This window comes from Coturnix japonica, chromosome 8 (genome assembly GCF_001577835.2).
Source record: "Coturnix japonica isolate 7356 chromosome 8, Coturnix japonica 2.1, whole genome shotgun sequence".
Classification (NCBI taxonomy): domain Eukaryota; kingdom Metazoa; phylum Chordata; class Aves; order Galliformes; family Phasianidae; genus Coturnix; species Coturnix japonica.
The window spans coordinates 22,613,873-22,635,652 of NC_029523.1; the positions used below are offsets into that span (position 1 = coordinate 22,613,873).

Genomic DNA, 21,780 nt, shown 5'->3' on the forward strand with positions numbered 1-21,780 from the left:
TTGCAAATGGAGTCAAGATTTTGAAATCTAACCTCAAACCTCCTGCTCTGAGAAAATTCTCACAGAAGGACTTAGCACAGTTTCTTGCCATTTCATCATCTGCAGTTGGCATCAGCTTGGAGCTCAGTACCTAAAATAAAGCATCCGCACATTAATGTTAGTATTCTTTTACTGTGAAGATCAAAAGTAAAATAGAAAAAACTCTACAAAAAAGAGAAGAAATTAACAACACAGCTACATGAAGCTCTACTTTGCTAAGATATATCAGACTAAAAATATCCAGGACAACAATATCTATTACAGATATTCATCCTGTACCAAAGGGCACTTTTCCCTTCACTGCTGTTTAAAGGGATGATGAGTAAAGGGATGAAGTGCACACTCTAGCACATGAAATGTGTCTTCAGACTCAGAAATAGCCCTTTAAGAACACAAATCCTTTTCCTTTGTAGATTTTCAGCATCCCATAAAACATCCTACAGATGGATTACTTATCTCACGTCTTCTGAAACATAACTGTACTATAATTCTATTTTTTTTTCCAAATGGTCCAGGTAATTCTACAACACCAGCACTAAGCTCCACAAAACACCATTACATGCAGAAATGCTGCCATAAGGAATTCTGCAGTGTCTGTGGGTCAGACTTCACGCATGTTTGTAATCCATACTCACTGGACAGAAGCAACAGCTTACAGAATTCCAGTTATAAAATCTTATTACAACACTGCATACAACCCTGAACATCTTGAACATTTTCATCTCTTTCACATGCTCTAAAATTTGTGGTGTTTATTTTCCGGACTGGTTCCCATAATTTTGGCAGCTGGGGTAATAAAACATCATGCTACCTTTTTCTGTCTAAACTCAGTTTCTAGTTGGCTTGATCAGATTTGAGGCGTAAGTCCACTTGTAAAAATCAACACATCTAATCCAGTTTACTACTACTTACCCACTGCCAGAAAACCAGGCAATTTATATCAGATAAAGTAATGAAAGCATGTAATAAAAGAAGTAGATGGCCATGTTGTCATACTGTAATACAAACTACAGTTCAACAAGGTAATCCTTGCTGTGATATGTTAAGACATCTGCTTTTGGTTGTAAAACTTGTCAGTGTATTTCAGAGATACTAATATCTTTCATTCCAGTTGGACAGAAAAGGGGGAAATCCTAACACTGCATGGAGATATCAGAGTGTGGGAAGACAAGTGAATGCCAACACTGCAGAAATGCAAAGAAAAGCAACTACTAAAAGATTCCTACAACCACCTTAGAATACACTGAAAATGACACAACAGTAACTTGTTTACTGTATTTGAAGCTGCAGGCAACCAATCCTGCAACTTCATATTGTTCAGACAGCATTTGGAGTAAGTCCTTATTAAGAGTGGGATCTGAGAGCAGAACTACAAACTGTCCAGCATGCTTCAATGTGTAGTAACACCACCACCACATGAACTCTCTTACGCTCTTTAAAAATCCATGCACTGACCACACAGGAAGAACCTTTTTTACAGGGTCCAACCCAGTGTTTTGAGTTCTGAATAAAGAAATTACTCAGGAGAATATTTGGGGTTAAAAAAAAATTATATGTATTCCAATCACTTCACACACACAGCTGAAACAGACCAGAAGCTCCTGGGTAAAAGCCTCAGCACTTGGAAACACGAGTTAAGGAAATAAATTTGTTTTCTTACCTCTAAATTGTAGAGTACTCTGAAGGTAGACATGCCTGGAGCAAAAGATCTGAACAGACTTTCCAGTATTGAACTAGCACTGGGCTGATGTTGGTGTTTTGAAGACAAGGATGGGGATTTTGAAGACTGAGAACTTGATTCTGATAGCAGCGTTTTCTAGGAGGAATATGCCACAGAGGATATATTTTTAGACTACTGCATTTTGTTGCAATTGCCAATACATCTCACATAATCCCTGTAATAACCTGCTTCCCTCAACTGCTCAGAAATACGTCACTAATCCTTAAGACGAGTACTGTTTTGTAGTAGAGTTTCAAGCCTGTCACAAACTGTCATCTTAAATACAGTTAAAGAAAACTACTAGTAAAACCCTTTCTGTTAAGCTTTCCGAGACTAGTTACTGCTCAATACATACCTTCCTTCCCAGGGAATCAAGCTGATCAAGAGCTTCCTGAATAGCCGGGTCAGTGGGAATTAAGAGCAGAAGTTTTCTCACTCGCAGTGTTATTCTGAAAAGTTACCAGAAATTATTTAGGCAAAGGAAGGTGCAGCCATACTGTGGCCAGGTAGGTGCCCATACACTGTAAAATAAGCAACTAGTTGAAATTTGCAACAAGCATTTCTGCAATATTTAATAACTTGCTTACCTTGGCTCCTCTAAATTGGCAAGCTGGTAAAGCATATCAAACACGTTACACACAAGAGCCATCACTACTCCAGGGAGGGATTTCTCCTGAGAATTAAGCAGAAACACAATTAGTTTTTTTTGTCCCAACTCTGTTCTATGTAATTTAATAAATCTCTTAATTGAGGTAAGCAACATAAATGCCAACCTGGCCAAGTGAAGTTCCATCTACTTTCTCAACTGAAACAACAACTGAATTTTGCCATAATATCATTTCCTTTATAATAACTAAGTTGTGATGTCAACTATTATTTAACATGCACACATAATGAAGACTGAACATGTTAGTTGATACTTCTGAGTTTACTTTCGCACTACAGGTTTACTAACAGCATAAGTCTGGAAATCCAAGTATGTAGCTTCAAAATTATAAGATTTAATGACAGATTTGTAGTGAAAACAAGCACCAACAGGCTACACTAAGTGACAAAACTGTTTTTCTGAAGACCAATTCACATGTGCTTAAGAGCACAGATGTACTTAAATGGTTTGTTTCAATTCTTGAGAGGAAACCCAGGCTACTCAGGACTGGATACTCAAGCTGATATGAACAGCTGCTGCCCCAGCTCACTGCACCCATTCCACCACCCCAGCTGTGTACTACACCTGCTGCTGCTTCACTCCCCACTCCCCCCAAACCTAAGGGAAGCTTTCAGGCTATTATAGGCTGTACCTGTTCCATTGCATAGGATGAACTAAACACACTGCTGCTGTTGCTGGAACTGGTTGAGGAATCAGCCGAACTCCCTGAAGGTGTCCCACTGCCTGATGTTTTCACTGTAAGGACTTGTTCATCGGAGAAGCCCAATTGGTGGAGTAATTTCTGATCTTTATTTACTGTTAGCTGCAAGAATACATTTATAATTAAGTTCTGAAAGAGAGATTCAATGTTATAAAGAATAAAAGTTCTAGTTAACATACCAGGCTGTCATTGGCAAATATCTGTATGTTATCTACAGGAGAATTCAGCATCTTTGCTATCTTCCACCTGATGCTCCCTACAGTTTCATTGCTATGAGCCTGTAAAAGTAAAAAAGACACTGGTTTACTAAAGTGTGCTCATGTAATAAATCCCACTAGAAAAGAAAAATCTTCCTTTAAATTTTCCTGCTTCCCTGCATAGAGCGTTAAAGGTATTAAGGTACAAAAAGGACTGATGAGAGATAAGGACAGCATGAGAAATGCTCTTTCACTGACAGCAAGCAAACAACTTTCCTCACTCTGCAATAGCCTTATGCACACTCTCAGCATTTTCAAATAGATTTTTCAAGCTGACTGTAGTCCTTAAAAACGCTTCCCATGTTAAGACCAGGTATCAGAAAGACTCTCCAACCAACCATGTAATCAACAAGGCATGACACGCAACCCGTGCATACATACCTCTATGGTGAAGGTATCTTTGGTAGATTCATATGTAACATTAAGAGTTAAAAGATGTCCATGAAAAGAGGCACCATGAGGTAGAATAGTTCGGGGCACAGAATAAAGGTCCTGTTGGAAGAGAAGGACAATGGTAAATACCACTCTTGTGTACAATATATTTTTATGATGGCACAGAGCTAAGTTACTAGAGCTACATGGGTTTAAACTGCTTCTACTATTTTTAAGGAACTTTTTACTAGGCAAGGCTAAGAACACATCTTACCTCTATTGTTATTACATAACGCTCTGCCAGTAACAGCAGTCTCTCGATTATTACAAGTTTAGTAGACCTAGGGATAAAAATCCAAAGTCAGTTGCTTGTCTCGGGTTAATTTTCCCAAGCCCATGTGTAGCAGTCCTGAATCAGCTGTTTTTAAATGCAGCTCCTTAAAATCAGGAATATTTCAGTCAAAATGAATTAGGAAAACAGGTCAAAAATTTTGCATTACACTGAACTGCAGAAGCTTCATGTTTCTAGAGCTCTCCACCCCCGTGTTCATATATTTAAGCCATACAAATTTACGTATGCATAAATTAAGCGGAAGAATGAAGATACATCTCTCCCCTAAAGAAAAAAAAAGCCAAAAATACCACCAAAAAAGAAACAAAAACCAAGAAATCCCACTGCACAAGGAACAAGACCTGTAAGCCAATACTTTAGAAGACTTATCTTTTTTAAGAAGACTCAGTCTTTTTATTCTTATATTTTTTAGTTACTACTTTTTACATTTCAGGCACTGCTAAAATCTTTTCAGAACACAAATTATGCTGTAGCAGAATACAGAATTACCAGTAGTAGGAGTGCATGGAAGAAGAGGTTTTTGGCTGACACAAAGTCATCTTGGCCATCCCAATTACCAACTGGAGTCAAGGGGGAAGTAGCTGGGAACTAACATCTACTATCAGATTTATCATTTTGAAAACAGGTTTACCTGTAGGGAGATTGAACTGATGTTGCTACTGTAGGCATAGCGGTTGCTGTAAGCATTTTTGTAGCTCTTGTAACAGCATGCGTTAACGTTGGACCACCAAGTGCTGAACTGGCTGCCTAGAATATAATGCAGAGTACTTAAGTGCTCGCTTCAATAGACAATTAATACATCCCAGAGAGCTAGTAGGAAATATCCATGGAATAATTTATTTAAAACTAAAAAACATGGCCAGTTACTTTAACCCTAAGCTAAAAAGCTAAAAAGGATCAAGGCATGAGAAGAATTCTATTCGTCTTTTACCTCCAATCGTGTGTAGCAATCAGCAATGAATTTCTTGTGCAGTGATACTGAATCCTGAAGATAGAGAGGACAGATGAATTAGAACTTAAACCAATGCTATAGAAATTACTGATAAACTAACAGAACTCCACAAATTATACATTTTAATAGTCAGAGTACCAAATAGCTACAAACATTAAAGCATTCATTACCTTTTTCAGTCTAGGAGTGAGGTTAATATAGCTGTAATTTATTATCAGTTGAATAGCTTCATTGGCAATTTCTTCATCAGGTGACTCCATTGCAATCTTCCAAATGAAATCCATTCCTATTAATTCCAGTTTTTCTACACTCTATAACAGTAAAATATGACTTACATGAAATTGACTTAAAACACGAGAACAAAAGTTTTCCATCTGCTGGAAAAGTACCTTTTGTGTTAACTTCAATATTTTTCTTTTCCAACATGCTGTTAAGTTTTTGCACCTTGGAAAGTGAAATAAATAGCTGCAAGCTTACGTTTTCCTACTATTTTTTTTCTTTTTTAAAGGTGAATAAGCAGGTTTCAAAGAACACAATCAAGTCTATTGAAAAATTAAAGACGTCAAAAGCACTGAGAAATGTAATCAATAATGGAATTTGTTTCACAAAGGTCAACGTAGTAACTAATCACATTATAAAGCACCACAAAGCTGACTATGGTATTAAGCAAAAAAACAACCAACAAAAAAAGAAAAATGAACAACCTGCGTTATTATNCTCTGATAAAGAACTAGAATGCCTACAGAAAACTACTGAACATGTAATTGAATATAACCATTAATTCGACATAAAGTCAGGGATCATAAAGTTAAAAACAACTGCTGAAAAGAAAACAAGAGAATTTGAATATGATATGCCTAAAACTCCCAATAAAGAAGAACTAAGAAAGGAAATACCTCCCTGTCAAGGAGAAACAAAAGAAAGAGAACAATACCAGAATTTAGGATTGTTACTAGACATGTAATCCACTCATGCATTCTGAGAAGTTGTAGATGCTGGATAACAATGACTGAATTCCTCCTATACTAATTGTCATATTTTAGCTTCAGAATTTAACAACATTAACACTAGAAAGACCATCTCCATACTAATACAAACATGATCAAATGGCTGCTAAAGAATCTCCCTCACCTCCCATCCTCAAGATGCCACAAACAGTACACAAGAATGAACTTGCCAGAACACTCACCAACTGAGTTCCTTGCCTCTTCAGTCGATGGTCACACAGGTTCACATTTTCAAAGAAAGTCTTAAATAAACTAAAACCTGAAAGTGAAAAGCAGTGCAAGCTTTTTAGTCAGGTCAGGCCACGTTTCTAGGCTTTTAATTTTACTTAAATAAAGATACCAAATGCAAGCAATAATCCTTTTCTTCTACAATTATTAAAACTAAGAATGATAGAAAAAGACCCTTTTATTTTACTGACTGACAGAGCCGCTCGATGTTTAATTTGAAGGCTCAAAAAGCAAACTGCCGGAACACAGATCAAAACCAAACATGTCCAACAAACTTCATACCATTCATAGTAATTTCATATGATTCCAGTTTAAGAATTTTCTCTTTGAAGAGCTGTTGCTGTACATCACTCTCTAGGTCATGCTGTCCTTTGGTAAACCACTCAAAGCACATCTGTGAACAGAAGACATTTTTACTCTATTGTCATTGCAAGAATCTTACTCTGTTGTACAAGACAACATCAGATATTACAGCAACACATCACACAGAACTCTGACCTGCAGCAGGAGCTAAGGTTACAATGAGATTCTGAACATAATATGCAAGCTGTACTGGAGCACTGGGGTACTTAAGATTGAAAGTCATCTTGAACCCAATATCAACAAATGTCTCCTACTACTTACAGACAAGCTTTCAGGCAATATTTTCCAAGCCAGCATCCATAAACCTGCAACTAATTTTCTCACCAACATTTATCTTCTAGTCAAGTTTAAAGCTAAGACAGCATTCTAGTTGTAAGTGAACACCTCACAGTGGTTACGTTAGCTTACACAAATTGTATAATGCATGCTCACTATTTTAAGTTGCATGTTTCAACAAATGAACGTGCTGTTCACAACCCTTTAAGGTTCACTTTACAACTGCAGACAACAACTTTGACAATTTCTTACCTCTCGATCTAATTCACAAACATCCTGGCCAGTTACAAGGCACTCCCAGATCTCCTTGGCACGATTCCAGCCCAAATAAAGGGTGGCTTCTTGCAGAAAAAATGCCAAAAATTTTAGATGTGCTTCCAAATACTGAGAAAGAGGAAACAAAAACTCCAGTTTCAGTATTTCTTCCCAAAATAAGAACTATAAGAATTCTTTTTATTTTTTGACAAACTTTGTTGTCAAATAACAGCATCATTCACGAAGCCTGGCAAACTAGGAAGTGTTTTTGCAATGAGAAATGTTTAATTTCACACACGCTTTAATGCTTCATTTTTGATTATCACTCAGACTGAAGTAGAGAAGCTGAAAGCTGCACAAGCTTGGACACATGTGTTTTCAAACATGTAAGGTAGCATAAAATAAGTGTTCAGTACCTCCCGGTAAGTGTATCGGCCATCCACCAATGTAGCTCCAACAAGCCCTCCAGGACCTGCCACAGATGCAGCCAAACGATGGCACGATATTAAGCTTCCTGTCACCAACTTCACTATTTCAAAGTTTTTCTTTAGATCTTGAATAATGCTCTTGGCAGAAAACAAACAGAGAAGAACAGTTTTCAAGAAAATACATAAACTGACACACATTCAGCAGTCTGGTCTTCTATAGCAATGTACCTTCTATAGGAAGAAGTCAGCTGTATTCCTTCCAAGTATTGAAAACCTAACCATTTTCAGCACATGCTGAAATAGGCATGCTACAGATCGCACACAAAAGTCCCACTTAACCACAGAATAGCACATGTGACTTGCTGGTATTTCAGTCTGTTTTCTAAGAGTCTGTGTCAATACAAGTACAAACTAGCTGACAGTCTCTTAAGAGAGCTTGTTAACTATTTTACATAAAGCTGCAAGTAAAATAAACTAGACCTGACATAGCAAACAGACTTTATTTATACACAGACGCACACAAATGGACAGCACACAAGGCTGTATCTCTACTTGTATCAAACAGTCATTACCAGCAACTCTTCTTTCCTTTTTCTAAAGTCAAACTTCCACATTCTAGAGAAGTAGAGCCATACAAACATAATAAGGGCTTCAAAATTATCTCAGCATACATTATTCTTACCTTGTCTTGTTTTTGGTAAGTTTGCTTAATAAAAGAACGCGTGATCTCATGGAGTTGACGCAATGCTGGTACCACCCAAACAAACTGAGGATTATTGTGCTGGGATGACTAGTGATAAGAAAGGTAGAAAGAATTACACATGTGTACATGCTCAACATTGGATTAATTTTCCTCTTAGACTCCTAAAGCATAATGATTTCCATTAACTCCCCTGTTTCAAAACAGCAACTACTATCTCAGAAAGCTTCAGTACTTCTTGCTGGTCCCTTTCCAAATAAATAGGAGGTACCATTCTTCACTTTCTCCAAGGAGTCCTTTGATACACCTGCATGCCATTTTGCTATCACTATTAAGCCCAAAATGCCTCCTAGCTAGAGAACATGCAAATTAAATTGCACCAGAGAGATAATGGGAACCACCACCTTCTTCAATTATGGGAGACAAAGCAGGCCTGTCAGGGCTTAAAAGGGACAACGCAGTAAAATGAGATTACATATTGTTAAAGCAAGAATAACAGAAAAACAATCTTAAGTACTACCGAGGGTTGGGTTAAAAGATGAGAAGAAATGCCTGATTGGTGCTGCAAGGAGCCCTGTGATAGGAAGCAAAGGCTATTTAGGCTGCAGTTTAAAAGAGATCCTAAAAAGGATCCTACCTCATTGTTAGAACTGCTCATCACTTTTCTGGGAGGCTTCATTTTCTGTAAAGTTTGACCACACAAACCAGTACTGAGGGTTTTCATTCAGAGATGCGATATCTGGTTTAAATACTGACAATGACCAATACCACCTGCTCACTAAGAGAGACTAAACTAACCTGGCAATAACAGTGCTCTAAGTGAGGCTTCCTCACGTATTTGAGAATACTGCCTTAATATTACCTCCTCTCCCAGTTTGTGTTTTCATTTCCTCTAATGTAGGGGAATAAGCAAATGATATACAGCACATCTTTAAAAGTACATTTGCCCCAATCACTTCCAGCCTATAAGTACAGCTTTCTGTTAGTGCTCCCCAGGCAGCACCTCTGTTAAGGCCCTTGCCAGAATGTAAATGCAGGAGTTGGAAAGCATCAGATTAGAAAAAGCTGCAAATTTTTAGAACCTAAAGAACCCAAACGTTGGTATCTACATTCTCAAACACGTGGAAGGAGAAAAAGAAAAAAGAATGATCAATATCAAGAAGCAACATGTTATGTTTTCCAAACAACTAAAAATCCCTACAAACACTGAGAACAGAAAAGCCTAATTTACCATGAAATGAATAGATGAAGAAGAATACAAGCCCTTTTATTTGGATGTATTTCTGACAAGGAAATACATTCACAGGAATTCTCCTACCCTCTAAGAAAACTATTTACTATGTGAACAGTGCAAGATAGAGTACGCAGTCTATTAAGTCATGCACGTGTGTGCTGCTGCCAGGAAATACCTTAGCATAGACCAGTCTGAGAATGGCTTCTTCCGTATTAGGTGAAAAGAGGTGTTTCTCAACAACAAGCCTAGATAATGCCTCATTTTGCAAAAGATAATACAATAAACTAACCCTCTTAATATCCTCTATGCATTTGATGATGTAGCTTCTTTTGATTGCCTCTTTCACTGCATAGGCATCACTGAGGATTGTCAGATGTTCCTCCAAGGCCTGCTGGATAAGACTGCATGGTAATGTTGGAAGATGAGCCAGCTCCCAAAGCACCTCCAGAACCTAGTGGAGGAAATAAAAAATTAACCAAGACCTAGGAAGTGCACAGACTAGAAACCCAATTTCTAATAAAGGGAAAAAGAAATTGCATTCACATGCCTTTCCAGTGGTTGTCTCCACCCGTGCTTCTCGACCAATGCGCCCTATCAGGCTCAACAGCTTCTGTCGCACTCTATCACTCTCTGTTTCCCAGCTCTGTACAGCAAAGAAATAATGTTCACTATTACAGCAGCATGCATGAATAGTGGACTTATAATCAACTTATAGTCAACCAGCAGTACGGTATCAATCATGCTTCTGGGTCAATGAGAAATTAATATTGCAAGTGTTCTATGGCCAACTTTTTATCTAAATAACATACAAATATATGTTACTTTACATTTATACAGAAAATATAAGCACATTTAAGGCATTTGCCTTTCAGTAGGCTGGATGCATAAGTATTTTTTAACCAGATCTCTCCCACAAGAATGCAAATTCAAGCTAAAACCTACCTTTTGAATTAGAACAAATAAATGGCTGAGCTGATCAGAGCTAAACTTCACAGCAGCTGCAGCAATAATGGTATGTATGTTTTCAATCACAGTGGAAGATTGTCCTGACTGGGAAGAGAAAGGAAAACAGAATGAGATAGAGAAAAATCTTTAATATAAGCATTATTCTACTGTTAAGAGAGAAATGATAGCTGCTTTGGACACATTAGAAGCACATGTTAGGAATAACTGACTCTGCTCCTTGCTCCACTGGTCTAGAAGTCTTCAGAAACAAATCTAAAGCAGGAAAGGGGACAAGTTAGTCTGCTGTGGTTCAGCAATGGGAGCAAAAAATAGCTTCCTCCCCAAAGGAGAGGAAGGTCCACCTGAGGAAGTGCTGTCTGTGTGTATTTCAAACAGGTGTAAATAAGCTGTACACAGTATTGCCAATATTTCTGAATAAATTATTGTGGTAGAAGACTCAGAGGTAGAATAAGGAATACACAGCGCTCAGTCAGATGTACACTTTGTCTTTTATCAGCTGATGAACCTAAAACATACAAGGACTAAGACTTTGAAAGGAAGATAATGATACAACCTGGAATTGCCAACCCTGCCTTGCTGACCGCAATAGCTCACCTTCCTCTACACCACATATTTACCTCATTATTTAAAGACGCTCATAAAGTGCAGACAATTCTGGAACACTTATTTCTATTCACAAACATTAATGCCATGATTTTAGCAGTTCCAGAATTTTCCCAAGAATATTACAATATTAGTATTCATACTTCTTTTTGCTCTCTTGCAACTAAATACTTCACATTGCATTACACTGTGAAGTACGAAGCCCAAGGCTTGAGAAACTTCAGTTTCACCGGTTCTTTAATAGTTCAGGCTGTAGGATGGTGAAAAGTTCTTTGCTGACAGCAGTCTTGTGAGGAAATTATTGTCCAGAAAGTGTTTTTGAGGTAGGCATAAAGTTAGCAAAAAGGTGAGAATGCAATTTAACAGGGTTTATGCCGATACAAAAGTGTATAACAATATCCTGTCTCCCAGGAATAAGCCAAGCAAATATGACAAAGCAGATAATGAATAGCTAACATTCCACCACCTAATGAACATGGTAATAAGAAGTACTTATTTTCACAAGACAATCTAAAAGCAGCCATCTTGTCTTGATTCCTTACCTGAATTCTCCAAATTTTAGTGAGTTCATCTAAAGACAGTTTACTGCCCAGCAGTTCAATAATTCCCTTTATACGATCACAATACTGCGCTTGGTCTATATTACCTATGAAATAAGAAGTAGTAACCGAATTAGTTTATTTCAATCATTAGATACAAACCATGTTAAAGGGGTTAAGAACAGAATTGTTTTAGTTCTTTATCGACTGCTACATAAAAATCCATCAATTTCCCTCATCTCTACAGGCTTAGAAATAAACATAATTAAGCTGAGAGTAAAAACCTCAGGTACAGCAGAAGATGTTTGCACAAATGTCAGAGGACCAGGTGACAGCAGGGAAATCTGTACAGTTTTCCTAACTCTCTTTTGATGACGACAAAATCCTTTAACTCTTTTGTTAGTAGTGTCCAATTAAAATGTATTGAAAAGAACAGACCACATTTTACATTCAAGACACTTAAAGCACACGTCAGTAGTTTCTGAAAGCACTTACCTTCTAGAGCAATTGACAGGACAGAATTTTCTACCAGCCAGTTTAGTAATCGGTCTGTATCTATTGCATTCTTCACTGACTTGGACACAGTACTGTCTTCTATTAATTTGGTTACCTAGAAATTGCAAAACATTGACATTTTAATGATGCTTTCCACATGCAATATACATACACATATTGGAAGCTATTCTAAATGCTTACTATGAAGCTTGGAAGTGCAAGTCCTGACATATTTTAAGCAAGGAGGGTTTATTTTTTTTTTTTTAGTAATTAGTATTTTGTTTATTTTAAAAATAACCTGCCTAAAGGCAAAACTCCTAACCCACCTCCCAGGCACTGGTCTGATGCAGCAGATTCTCATACCCAGTCTGACACAGAAAAGCTTGCCTGCGCTGTGTGTTTCTAGAGATATAACAGAAGTGGGTTATCTCAGGCTTCTGCCTGTGATGCTCAAATAGTGTCCTATTTTTATCCAACGCAGAACTGATACAGATTTCTCTCTCTAGGGAAAAGTTGTAGAAAGCATGCATTTCTGCTAGCTCCTTCAAAAGCTGTACTTATATAATTTCACCAAAGAAACACTGTTATAATTAAGAACCACAGAGCAATGAGGTTTAGCACCTCAATTTTTCCCTAAGCAGACAAGCAAAAAGCCCAGAAGAGGGACTTTAGCCCTGGTCCATAAGCAGCTCCTAAACACTGGTACAAGGTCCATGAATAATCATAATAAAAAATAAAAGATAATTAGTATAATTATTTGATATGGCTGGAATAATCTAGGATTAAGTCTTCTCCCCTTTTATTTTTGTTCTCCTTACAATGAGAAAGAAAGAGAAAAGCAACATCCCATAGGACGCTCTGAATCATTAGGGCGATCTCAGAGAGAACAATGAAGGAGTATCATATACTTGCTTATAAATGAATCTGGATTTGTGGTTCCTAGAAAACGTTCAAATACTGTCTAATTTCCCAACTAGGAGACCACAGTCTTTGCAGTGACTACTAATCAAAATATCACAAATGTCTCCTGCCTTTTTTTCTTTGCATTCATTATGAGCTTTTGCTATGGCAACAGAATTTGTGAGGAAACATTTTAAGGCTGTGGTTTCAGTAGATTACAAACAGTCCATCCCACCTACACACCCGCGTGTGTGCGCCCACAAACACACCCACACGATGCAAACCTACTTCTTTGAGGGAATTCATTTTTGCACTGAAGTGAGGCGATTTTAACATGCGCAGCAGAATGTCCAGCCGTAAGTCATCTACTGCAGTTACTAAATCAGGTTGGAAGCGCATACACAGCAGTTTAATACCAGACAGGAGCTCAGGGATACTGACTAGTCTCTGTTGAAAACAAAACAAACAACATAAAAAAAAAAAAAAGGACAAATAAAGGCACTGCTGGTTTGGGTATTCTGTTTCAGACTTCAATGATGCACAAAGAGTAGGTTTAGTGACCATGACAGACAGTTTAATTGATGGGTATCTGAAAGCATTACTCGTACGCTAGAAATTCTGAGACAACAAAATGTATGGTTTAAACAGTGAACTCTCCTACTACAAATATGGTACATTAAAATGCTTCTCTGTTCATATGTAGCCTGTATGTACTTTCCAGCACGTAACTTACAAAGGTACGTTTAAGTAAAAAGTCAACACTCAAATTTATTAGAGCTGAATGCCAAATTCAGTGCAGTGTAAGAGGCAGTCATGAGTTACATGGAAATTTTCACAGAAAAAGGGCTGTAACATCAGAAATCTACTAAAAGAGTTTCACACAGAATTGGGTAAATGCAGGGTAGCCACTTTTCAGTATCTGGGGCTAAGAATTTCAGACAGAATTCAAACCAGGCTTTATCTGTTGTCAATGAAAGCAAGATTTTGTCCTAGCCTACACTGCCAGCACTCCCAAGACACACAGTGAATTCTCCTTAGATACTTATAAAACATTACCTTGTCTTTCAAGTCCTTCTCTTCTACATTCTGCACATATTTAATCATTTTATGAATGACTGGATCCAGCATGGGCTAAAGAATATGAGAAAAAAAGCATGCCAATCATTTTATATTTCTTGAAATCAGTTACGTTACTCAGAAGATCTGGCTGCAGCAAAATGAAATACTTAGCTGAAAGCTCAAGATTATCTTAGCTATAAAGCAACATCTGTAACACACATAAACCTATCCTGCTAGATAAGTCCAGAAATAGAAGCAGTTAGACAAAGGAACCGCTTCAGACCATCACAACACATTGTTCACAATGGGCTGCCCCCAAACCAGTTTCACTATGCATTGGTTATTAGATACATATACCTCTCTGTCCCCCTTAACAACCTCCTCTTCAAATAAAGACTTTCAGTTACCTATTAAAATGGTACTTTTTGTTAGTGAATGTAGGTGTGAACCTTGCAGCACACTGGCAAATTCACAGATCACATTGTGTTCTCCTACCCTCCCCACCCTGTACCACACTTTTTCCGCTCTAAACTCTCATTATCATGAGCTCCTCTGCCACAAACAGAAATTAAAAACAAAAATCCATCTATCAAGTGGAATTTCTTCTCCACACACTTTACAATGTGGAAGCTTACTAACAGCAGTTCCAGTGCTTCACACCACTGCAGATGTAGATTAGCAGCTAAGGATGGAAAAAGAGCCTGATATCATCTGAACCCTCTATTCAGCACCTCCAGGGTACTCAGAATGGTTCTTGTACTTTCCGCAGTGTGAGTTTTGAAGGCTTGTAGAATTAGTCACCACTTTCACACCAACACAGCCATAAACCAGCTTTCATTCCTCTTGCATTTCAAATTGCTATGATGAAAAAAAGCAGGTTCTCATGTATGTATGTTCCTGATGCTGTACTGCTTGAGATCTACTGTAACATGAAGAGATCCAACTAAATTTGAGCAAATGACTACAGTCACATTTTATAAGGCCTTACTTTCTGCTGAAAAGAAATCATAACAAAATCACCTTACCTGTACAACAGAAGAGTTAAGATACTCAGCACAAACTCCAAATGGTTGAACCAAAGCAGAGATTGCCTAAAAAACACAACAACAAAAACCAGCACATATTTGAGTGCACATTTATGAGGCCTTTCCAGAGTTATCAATATACCTTATAAGGCAGATGAAGGTGAATTAATATTATCTTGTGGGGAGGAAATCCTTCCTGATTTGAAATGGGAGGGTTTTGTTACATCTATACTCCGCAAACAGGTCAAAGATTAAGACAGAACACATCATAGAGAGTTCAAATAACTCTATTCTCCTCAGCTCCACTGGAAGTTGAGAAGGAATGTGCAGAAAGTCATCCCAATTGCCAGAAAGGCTGCATGTTCTGATGATCATCCATCCTGACACACTGAAGAGCATTTGAAATGTGCTTTCTTGAGAAGTTATCCGCTCCCATTTTGATTTTAAATACATCATACAGTAACTCCTTGGCAGTTCAGATTAGCTGCATGCTTCAGAAAGAATGAGGACATGAGGCATTTCCTACCAAAGAGTCAGTCTATATAGACATATTCTCTTTAATTGTCACAACCCAAAATCACTCCTTTGTATCTGTGAAGAATCTGGTCTTGACTTCAGTACTTGTCATATAAACACACAGTTTCTGCTTTGATATGTTTTAAATTTTAGGCAGCCTTATATGAAGCCAGGACTTGGACTTGACAATCCTTATGTGTCCCTTCAAACTCAGATGTTCTATGATTTTCAAGCAATATCTATCATTAGGAAATTAAGTGCAAATAATTATTTGCCAACAAGGAATACCAGAGGTAGTTTCTTCCAAGAATGGATCAAAAAACTTATTAAATTAAGCGTCTAGCAGCATGGGCCTAAATTTAGTGATGCTGAACCAGACTTCTTTTGTAAGTAAGCAGTTATTAGTTATTAAACAATTTTTCATTCATAGTTTCTATTGCAGTACAGGATTGAAATTGAATTTCCTTACTCCTCTGCCAGGCTCATTTGTTGGTTTAACTCTTCACAAATCAGCAAGTATCAATACTCTAAGAAACGCTGAATTATCTCCAAATGACAGTTTACTAAAAACAGGCTAATTTTATGCCTGGGGACAAAATCCTAAACAATGTGGTTTTTCCTTGATCTCAACTTGAAAGAAAATACAAAGTCTCTTGAATATAGGTCAGGAAACTAAAACAAAAGAAGTCAGGCTTCGCCACCAAAAATTAGTTTAGAACTACTAAACCAGTCAGTATTTGAACACAGCTATTGAAAGGCTGTTTAAGAATAAACAGCATCTGTCTTCCTAGGAACTTCTTTCCTAAATAATTTCTATAATGAATGACAGCAGTCAACTCTCTTCCAGAAAATCAGCAATCTACTGGTGAATATACAGTGAAACTAGACTGACTGATGTTTTTGAGGCTCAAAGTCAGACAGAAAGGTACACTAATCATTCCCTTTTTTCTCTGAGGACTCAAAAGGTCTCTTCAGTCAGGACTCTTACATACAACCTCATCTGACCTCCAGTCTGACAGCATTTTTTCCAGGGCTCTTACTATTGCTCCAGTACCAAAGCAAGGCAAAAGCACTGCCAAAAGCAATGTTACTGGTTCTACATGAGTTGAGTAATGGAAAGAGAGAAGTCTGCTGACAAATAATGAACTTACCCCAAGCTCAATATCTTCTGAATTGAGTTTGGACTGAATTGCTGAAAATCCACCCAACTCTGCAAACTGAAATAAAATAATCAGTATTATATCAGCGAACTACAGTGTTTTATCTTCCAAGTATGCTATTATAGAAAATACTTCAATGAGAGTTCCTGGGATAACAATTATCCCTCACTATGCAACATCACATACTAACATAAGCTTTATGTTTTCGTGAGAATTCAGGGACACAGCAGGGAATGCAATGCAATTATGTGTGGTACCAGATTAAACATTAAGCTAGAAACAGACTCAGGTAAAAACTGACATAGGGAAGAAAGCTAGACCACATAAAGAAATAGCTAACACATCTGACTGGGAAACATCACTGAAGCCTAAGCTGAGCTCTGTCAGTTCTTCCAGTGACAGTAATCATGTCACAATAAACTTGCTCAAGGGAAAAAGGCAGCAACTCTGCAAGATGTGTTTAGCATGGCCCTTTCTGTAGATTCAGGCAGGATTAAAATCCTTTGTCATTATAACCCCCTGAGGATAAAAAGGGAAAACCAGGGAGAGGAGAGAAAGAAATTATCATCTCTGATGAGCGACAAATTCAAGTGACAAGTAACAATTCTGCGTGGTTTGTATTTACCTACCCTGTTTACCAGATCCACCAGCCATCCATGAGGTTCCTTGAACAATCAAAAGATTAACAAATTAGCAAATGCAACATCAGTGCCAAACGTTTGTCTTCTGTAACACGTTTGCACAGATACATTCAGCCAATAAACCCAGACCTTAAATGCACGCACTGTTATTTCACAGAAAACAGAAATGTGTTTATAACAGCTCCTTTACTAAGTGTGCATTTGGAGCTCTGTGATGTTCTCATTAACATCATCCAGTTTTGAATTCTCCCTACCATCACTGACCATGTGTTGTGGTAACAATACACACTGTGGCTGCTGACTCACAAGCAACTATATTTATAGCACATTAGCAGTGTGGAACATTACTAAATAACCTTTCTTAAAGCAGCAAAGAGAATTTTCTTTCACAGCCACTAACATGTTTCCTGGAAAAAAGATTCACAACACTGAGGCTCCTTTTTTAGACCCACCTGTCTGGAACAGCTGTGACAAGTCAGCACAGACCCAAAACACCCAGATTCTTGACAGTGTGTTTGACAAAGTTACCCCTAAAGGTGGGTGTCAAGAAAGCATGAATTCCCAACCGGAGCTCTATACTTTGAGTTACCTTGGTCATTCCATACCCAACAGATGTCAGTCCTCTGTTGCACACGGCAACAGTCCTCAGGTACAACAAACCTACCCATTTGATTGTTGTGATATTTTACAGAGGAAAGTATTCTAGTTTCTAGATCCAGGCTCCAATAGAGAACTGGGACAATCTGAGATGACAGGAAATCCACGTCTACAGACCAACATATACTCAACATTTACTTCTTGTAATTCTTGATGAGAATTCATTTATAAGTATGTACTAACCAGTCTCTTCCGGAAGAGAAACATCTACCCTAAGAGCAGGTTTTAGGGCATGGTTGTGCTCACCTTCTGAAACGTGGATATGGGCGACACAGCGTGCATGTTCCCCTCCCCAAAGACTTCTGCCCAGTTTCTCTGGCACACCTTCATTCGATTCTTGAAATGATACTCATTGTCAGGGTTAAATGCCTTGAAAGAAAAACCCATGGAAATGAGCAGCATGACTTATGCCATAGTTTCAAAGCTAATCTTGACAATATTTGACTTCTTTTTTTCCCCACCAGTCGAACATTTTTCTGTTTGACAGTTAAAGATCCAACAAAAACTGAAGTTTAATAAACGACCCCTTCTTCCATCCCTCAGGTTCTACAAAGCATTTCAATTCTGTACAGACAATACCCATATGAGACAGATATCCATATAAAAGGGGAGATAAAGTACCACTTTTCAAAGAAAAAACAGCAATGTGTCAGCAGCTTTGAAGTATTTTTAAGAGTTGATTTTCAGAAAACTCGAATAGCATTCACATATTGAACTGCATATTGGATGTCAAAAAACCTGCAGTAAACAATAGCTGCAGATTGTAAGACAATATGCCACAACTTAAATAGGAGAAAAAGCAGTAGCAGAATAAATATGAAATGCCAGATACCCTACGTTGCATACAAAACAAAAGGACACAATTTAAGACAATCCTTAGTAGAGACTTCTGCATTTTGATGACATTTGCCAATGAGCTACATTAGTGCCATTCTCTTTCTTACTTAAACAGATCCCCAAGCTTAAAACACCAGTTACTAGAAGACAAATACCATTGTAAGCACACCAAGCAGGCCCACAGGAATAGGATCTTGCTTTACTCTTTCTGCAACCAGGTCTACTAGCAGCATAAGCATGTTGTATATTCCTTCGTGGATCTCAGTTCCCCATTTGTGAACAGCGCTGGATGTCAATAACTACCAAGACAAAAGAAATAGGGTTTTTTGGTCTGTTTTTGTTTTCAAGTTTGAGCAAAATCACATAGAACAGGTGAAATTCATCAGCCTTCCCTGCCCCAACTATTTGCAGAGCAAATGTTTCCCCAGAGCATAGTAATAATCACTGTCTGTGTGTTATTTCAGATACTTTCTGCACTTAATGGTTTAAGAGTTAATTAAATTGGTAATTCAACTGAAGAATGCCTTAAATCAGTTCGTGACAAAAAATACTTATCAAAGTGAACTGTTTTCTATTTCCACTCACTGGAAAGACTGTAACCTTTGTAAAGAATAACTAATATGCAACTGTTTGCAAAATGAACCCATGACTATTAAACCTTCAAGTACTTGTTCCACAATGCTGCACTGATTCAGCTGTAATACCCGTTTATCAGCTCACGCTTTTCTGTTGGAAAACAAAGAACACAGAGATGTATTATTGCTGCCTTTTCTCCTAATGAAACACGCTCCTTATGGCCCCAATCTAGCTGTTTAAAGAGGGCATAAAGCATCCACCTGCACGTGTTATTTAATTTCTGCTTAAAGAGCTTTATACTTCAAATATAACGATGTTCTCTACCATTTTAAGAAACAACAGAATCAGGTTAAGCAGCTTGAAAAAATTACAGCAAATTTTAACTTAGCACGTTCTGAACTTTGATTTCTACAGGTTCTTCTTCTAAAGAACCATTCCACGCTTTTATTTAAAGTGCACACAGGGTCATAGCGAAGATTCACAGTAAAAGAAAAGCCAGATAAGCAGGTTAGGTAAGCACTGAGGTGAAAAGTAGTAAGAATGTTGCTGTCCTCCAGATGAGCAGCAGAAAGAATAAGAGTCAAAGGAAAGCTGAGTCTGAAGTAAAGGATGTACTCAACTATCTCAAAACCTGCCTTTAGGCTCCATTAATTGCTATTAAGCACTTCATTAAGGTAGAAATGAAGGAAAAAAAGAAAGTGCGTGTTCAAGAATTGCAGAACTACAACTTGAGAACATGATTTTAACCTAAGAACACACACACTGGTTCCACAGTTACTGAAGTCCGGGTTACAAGTCAATACTCCCACCATGTACAACTCAAATGTAAACAAAGAATTAGCGTTTGCACCTACTTACCTTTTTAAATGCTTCAGGCATGCATCTGTCCATAAATCTCTTGCAATTCTCATCAGAATCAGAAAGACCTTTACAGAAAGGAAAGAGTGTGTATGCTTTCAGTTTACCTTAGGATTCATCATTAAGCACTGTGCTTTCTCAATTGCACGAGAGTGTGTCAAAAGAACTTTCCTTTTAGAACTAAGATGCTCCCAAACTGGTTCACCTTTTACAACTTCTTCGAGTATGGTGAGTAAAACGTGCATTTTTCCCTTCCAAATTTACATTAACTTCAGATCCCTGCTGGGGCTTCACGTGCCCCACCAAAACCAACCCAACTCATAGTCTTCTTACACAGGTTAAAAACAACACAAACCAGAACCACCAGCAACCTCCACATCTTATTACCTCCCTTTAGGCTGCTATTGGGCATGATGGAAAAACTACCTGCACTCTCATTCTGCCATTAGCTGGGCACGATGCCTCCCTAACAAAGTTAATCACAGCCCAAGTACTGAATACAGAACAGTCAAATTCTTAAGTCTAATGCAGCCTGAGCATTTCACTAGCAAAAAAACCCAGTTACACAAGGTTGGTACAGCATGGATTTAGATGACAGCTTGTTTTTCCACAAATGGAAAATAACCAGCACAATGAAAAACGAGTCAGTAATTCAGCTCTGAAAAAACACCAACTCCTACAGTCATTAGAACATAAAGAAACATGTGCACTTTAAAAGAAAAAGAAAAAAGAAGCTTAAGTAAACAAATTACTTTAGAGAAAAGATCAACACTCCTATTACAGCATTTAGGTAGAACAACTCACTGGTAACCACTTTCACAGAGACGTGATCGTTCTACAGAGTGCTAAAGAAAACAGGTGCAAAACTAATACAAGAGCTGTAACTGCCCACTATGTGTCTATGAAATCTCATGAACGGATAGATAACCTTTATAACAAATAGATAACAGTGCAGTACAACTTACCCAGTCTTGCTAGATACGTGGATGCAATCAGGCACTTGCCTAGAGATTCCTCCCGCTTATAGGGTATGGACCAGTGATCTGTTAGGACTCTGCTCTCTAACTCATACAAGTTGGTTGTTGGAAACTCAATGCCTTCTCCAGAGCAATTCCCATTTTCATCATTTTTCTGTGAATACAAAGAAGCTCAAGTGAAGCAATTTTTACCTCTCCTGGACATTTTAAAGGATTTTGTAGCTTGGGAAGACACAGTTGTACTTTAAGCAGCACGTGAAATCCTAACAGTTCTTAGATGCCTTCTGTTTTTCATGGGAGGATTTTATACAGCATGATTACATACCTTCTATATATCTAATCTAGGTGATAACTACTACGTTTACACAACTAATTGCTAACTAATTGGCAATTTAAGCACCAGATCTTTTTCCTTCGCATA

General features: G+C 37.8%; 1 protein-coding gene across 2 annotated transcripts in view; it reads right to left on the bottom strand.

Annotated features, from left to right (window-relative positions):
* The window catches only part of USP24 (ubiquitin specific peptidase 24), a 55,045-nt gene that overhangs the window by 23,870 nt on the left and 9,395 nt on the right, over positions 1-21,780 (bottom strand). The window contains exons 2-32 of one of the 2 annotated variants that reach the window (XM_015870805.2): positions 21,348-21,513; positions 20,383-20,450; positions 19,104-19,247; positions 18,358-18,480; positions 17,443-17,478; positions 16,805-16,870; positions 15,138-15,203; positions 14,110-14,184; positions 13,342-13,500; positions 12,154-12,268; positions 11,662-11,765; positions 10,493-10,600; positions 10,098-10,193; positions 9,840-10,001; positions 8,954-8,998; positions 8,299-8,406; positions 7,605-7,754; positions 7,186-7,317; positions 6,577-6,688; positions 6,249-6,325; positions 5,230-5,370; positions 5,039-5,092; positions 4,739-4,854; positions 4,030-4,096; positions 3,765-3,875; positions 3,306-3,404; positions 3,058-3,228; positions 2,347-2,432; positions 2,115-2,208; positions 1,700-1,855; positions 33-130 (exon numbers count right to left, since the gene is read on the bottom strand). In XM_015870805.2, the coding sequence (XP_015726291.1) occupies positions 33-130; positions 1,700-1,855; positions 2,115-2,208; positions 2,347-2,432; positions 3,058-3,228; positions 3,306-3,404; positions 3,765-3,875; positions 4,030-4,096; positions 4,739-4,854; positions 5,039-5,092; positions 5,230-5,370; positions 6,249-6,325; positions 6,577-6,688; positions 7,186-7,317; positions 7,605-7,754; positions 8,299-8,406; positions 8,954-8,998; positions 9,840-10,001; positions 10,098-10,193; positions 10,493-10,600; positions 11,662-11,765; positions 12,154-12,268; positions 13,342-13,500; positions 14,110-14,184; positions 15,138-15,203; positions 16,805-16,870; positions 17,443-17,478; positions 18,358-18,480; positions 19,104-19,247; positions 20,383-20,450; positions 21,348-21,513 (3,305 nt within the window). The remainder of the gene's footprint in view (positions 1-32; positions 131-1,699; positions 1,856-2,114; positions 2,209-2,346; positions 2,433-3,057; positions 3,229-3,305; positions 3,405-3,764; positions 3,876-4,029; positions 4,097-4,738; positions 4,855-5,038; positions 5,093-5,229; positions 5,371-6,248; positions 6,326-6,576; positions 6,689-7,185; positions 7,318-7,604; positions 7,755-8,298; positions 8,407-8,953; positions 8,999-9,839; positions 10,002-10,097; positions 10,194-10,492; positions 10,601-11,661; positions 11,766-12,153; positions 12,269-13,341; positions 13,501-14,109; positions 14,185-15,137; positions 15,204-16,804; positions 16,871-17,442; positions 17,479-18,357; positions 18,481-19,103; positions 19,248-20,382; positions 20,451-21,347; positions 21,514-21,780) is intronic. The other variant, XM_015870804.2, reaches the window with a different exon arrangement.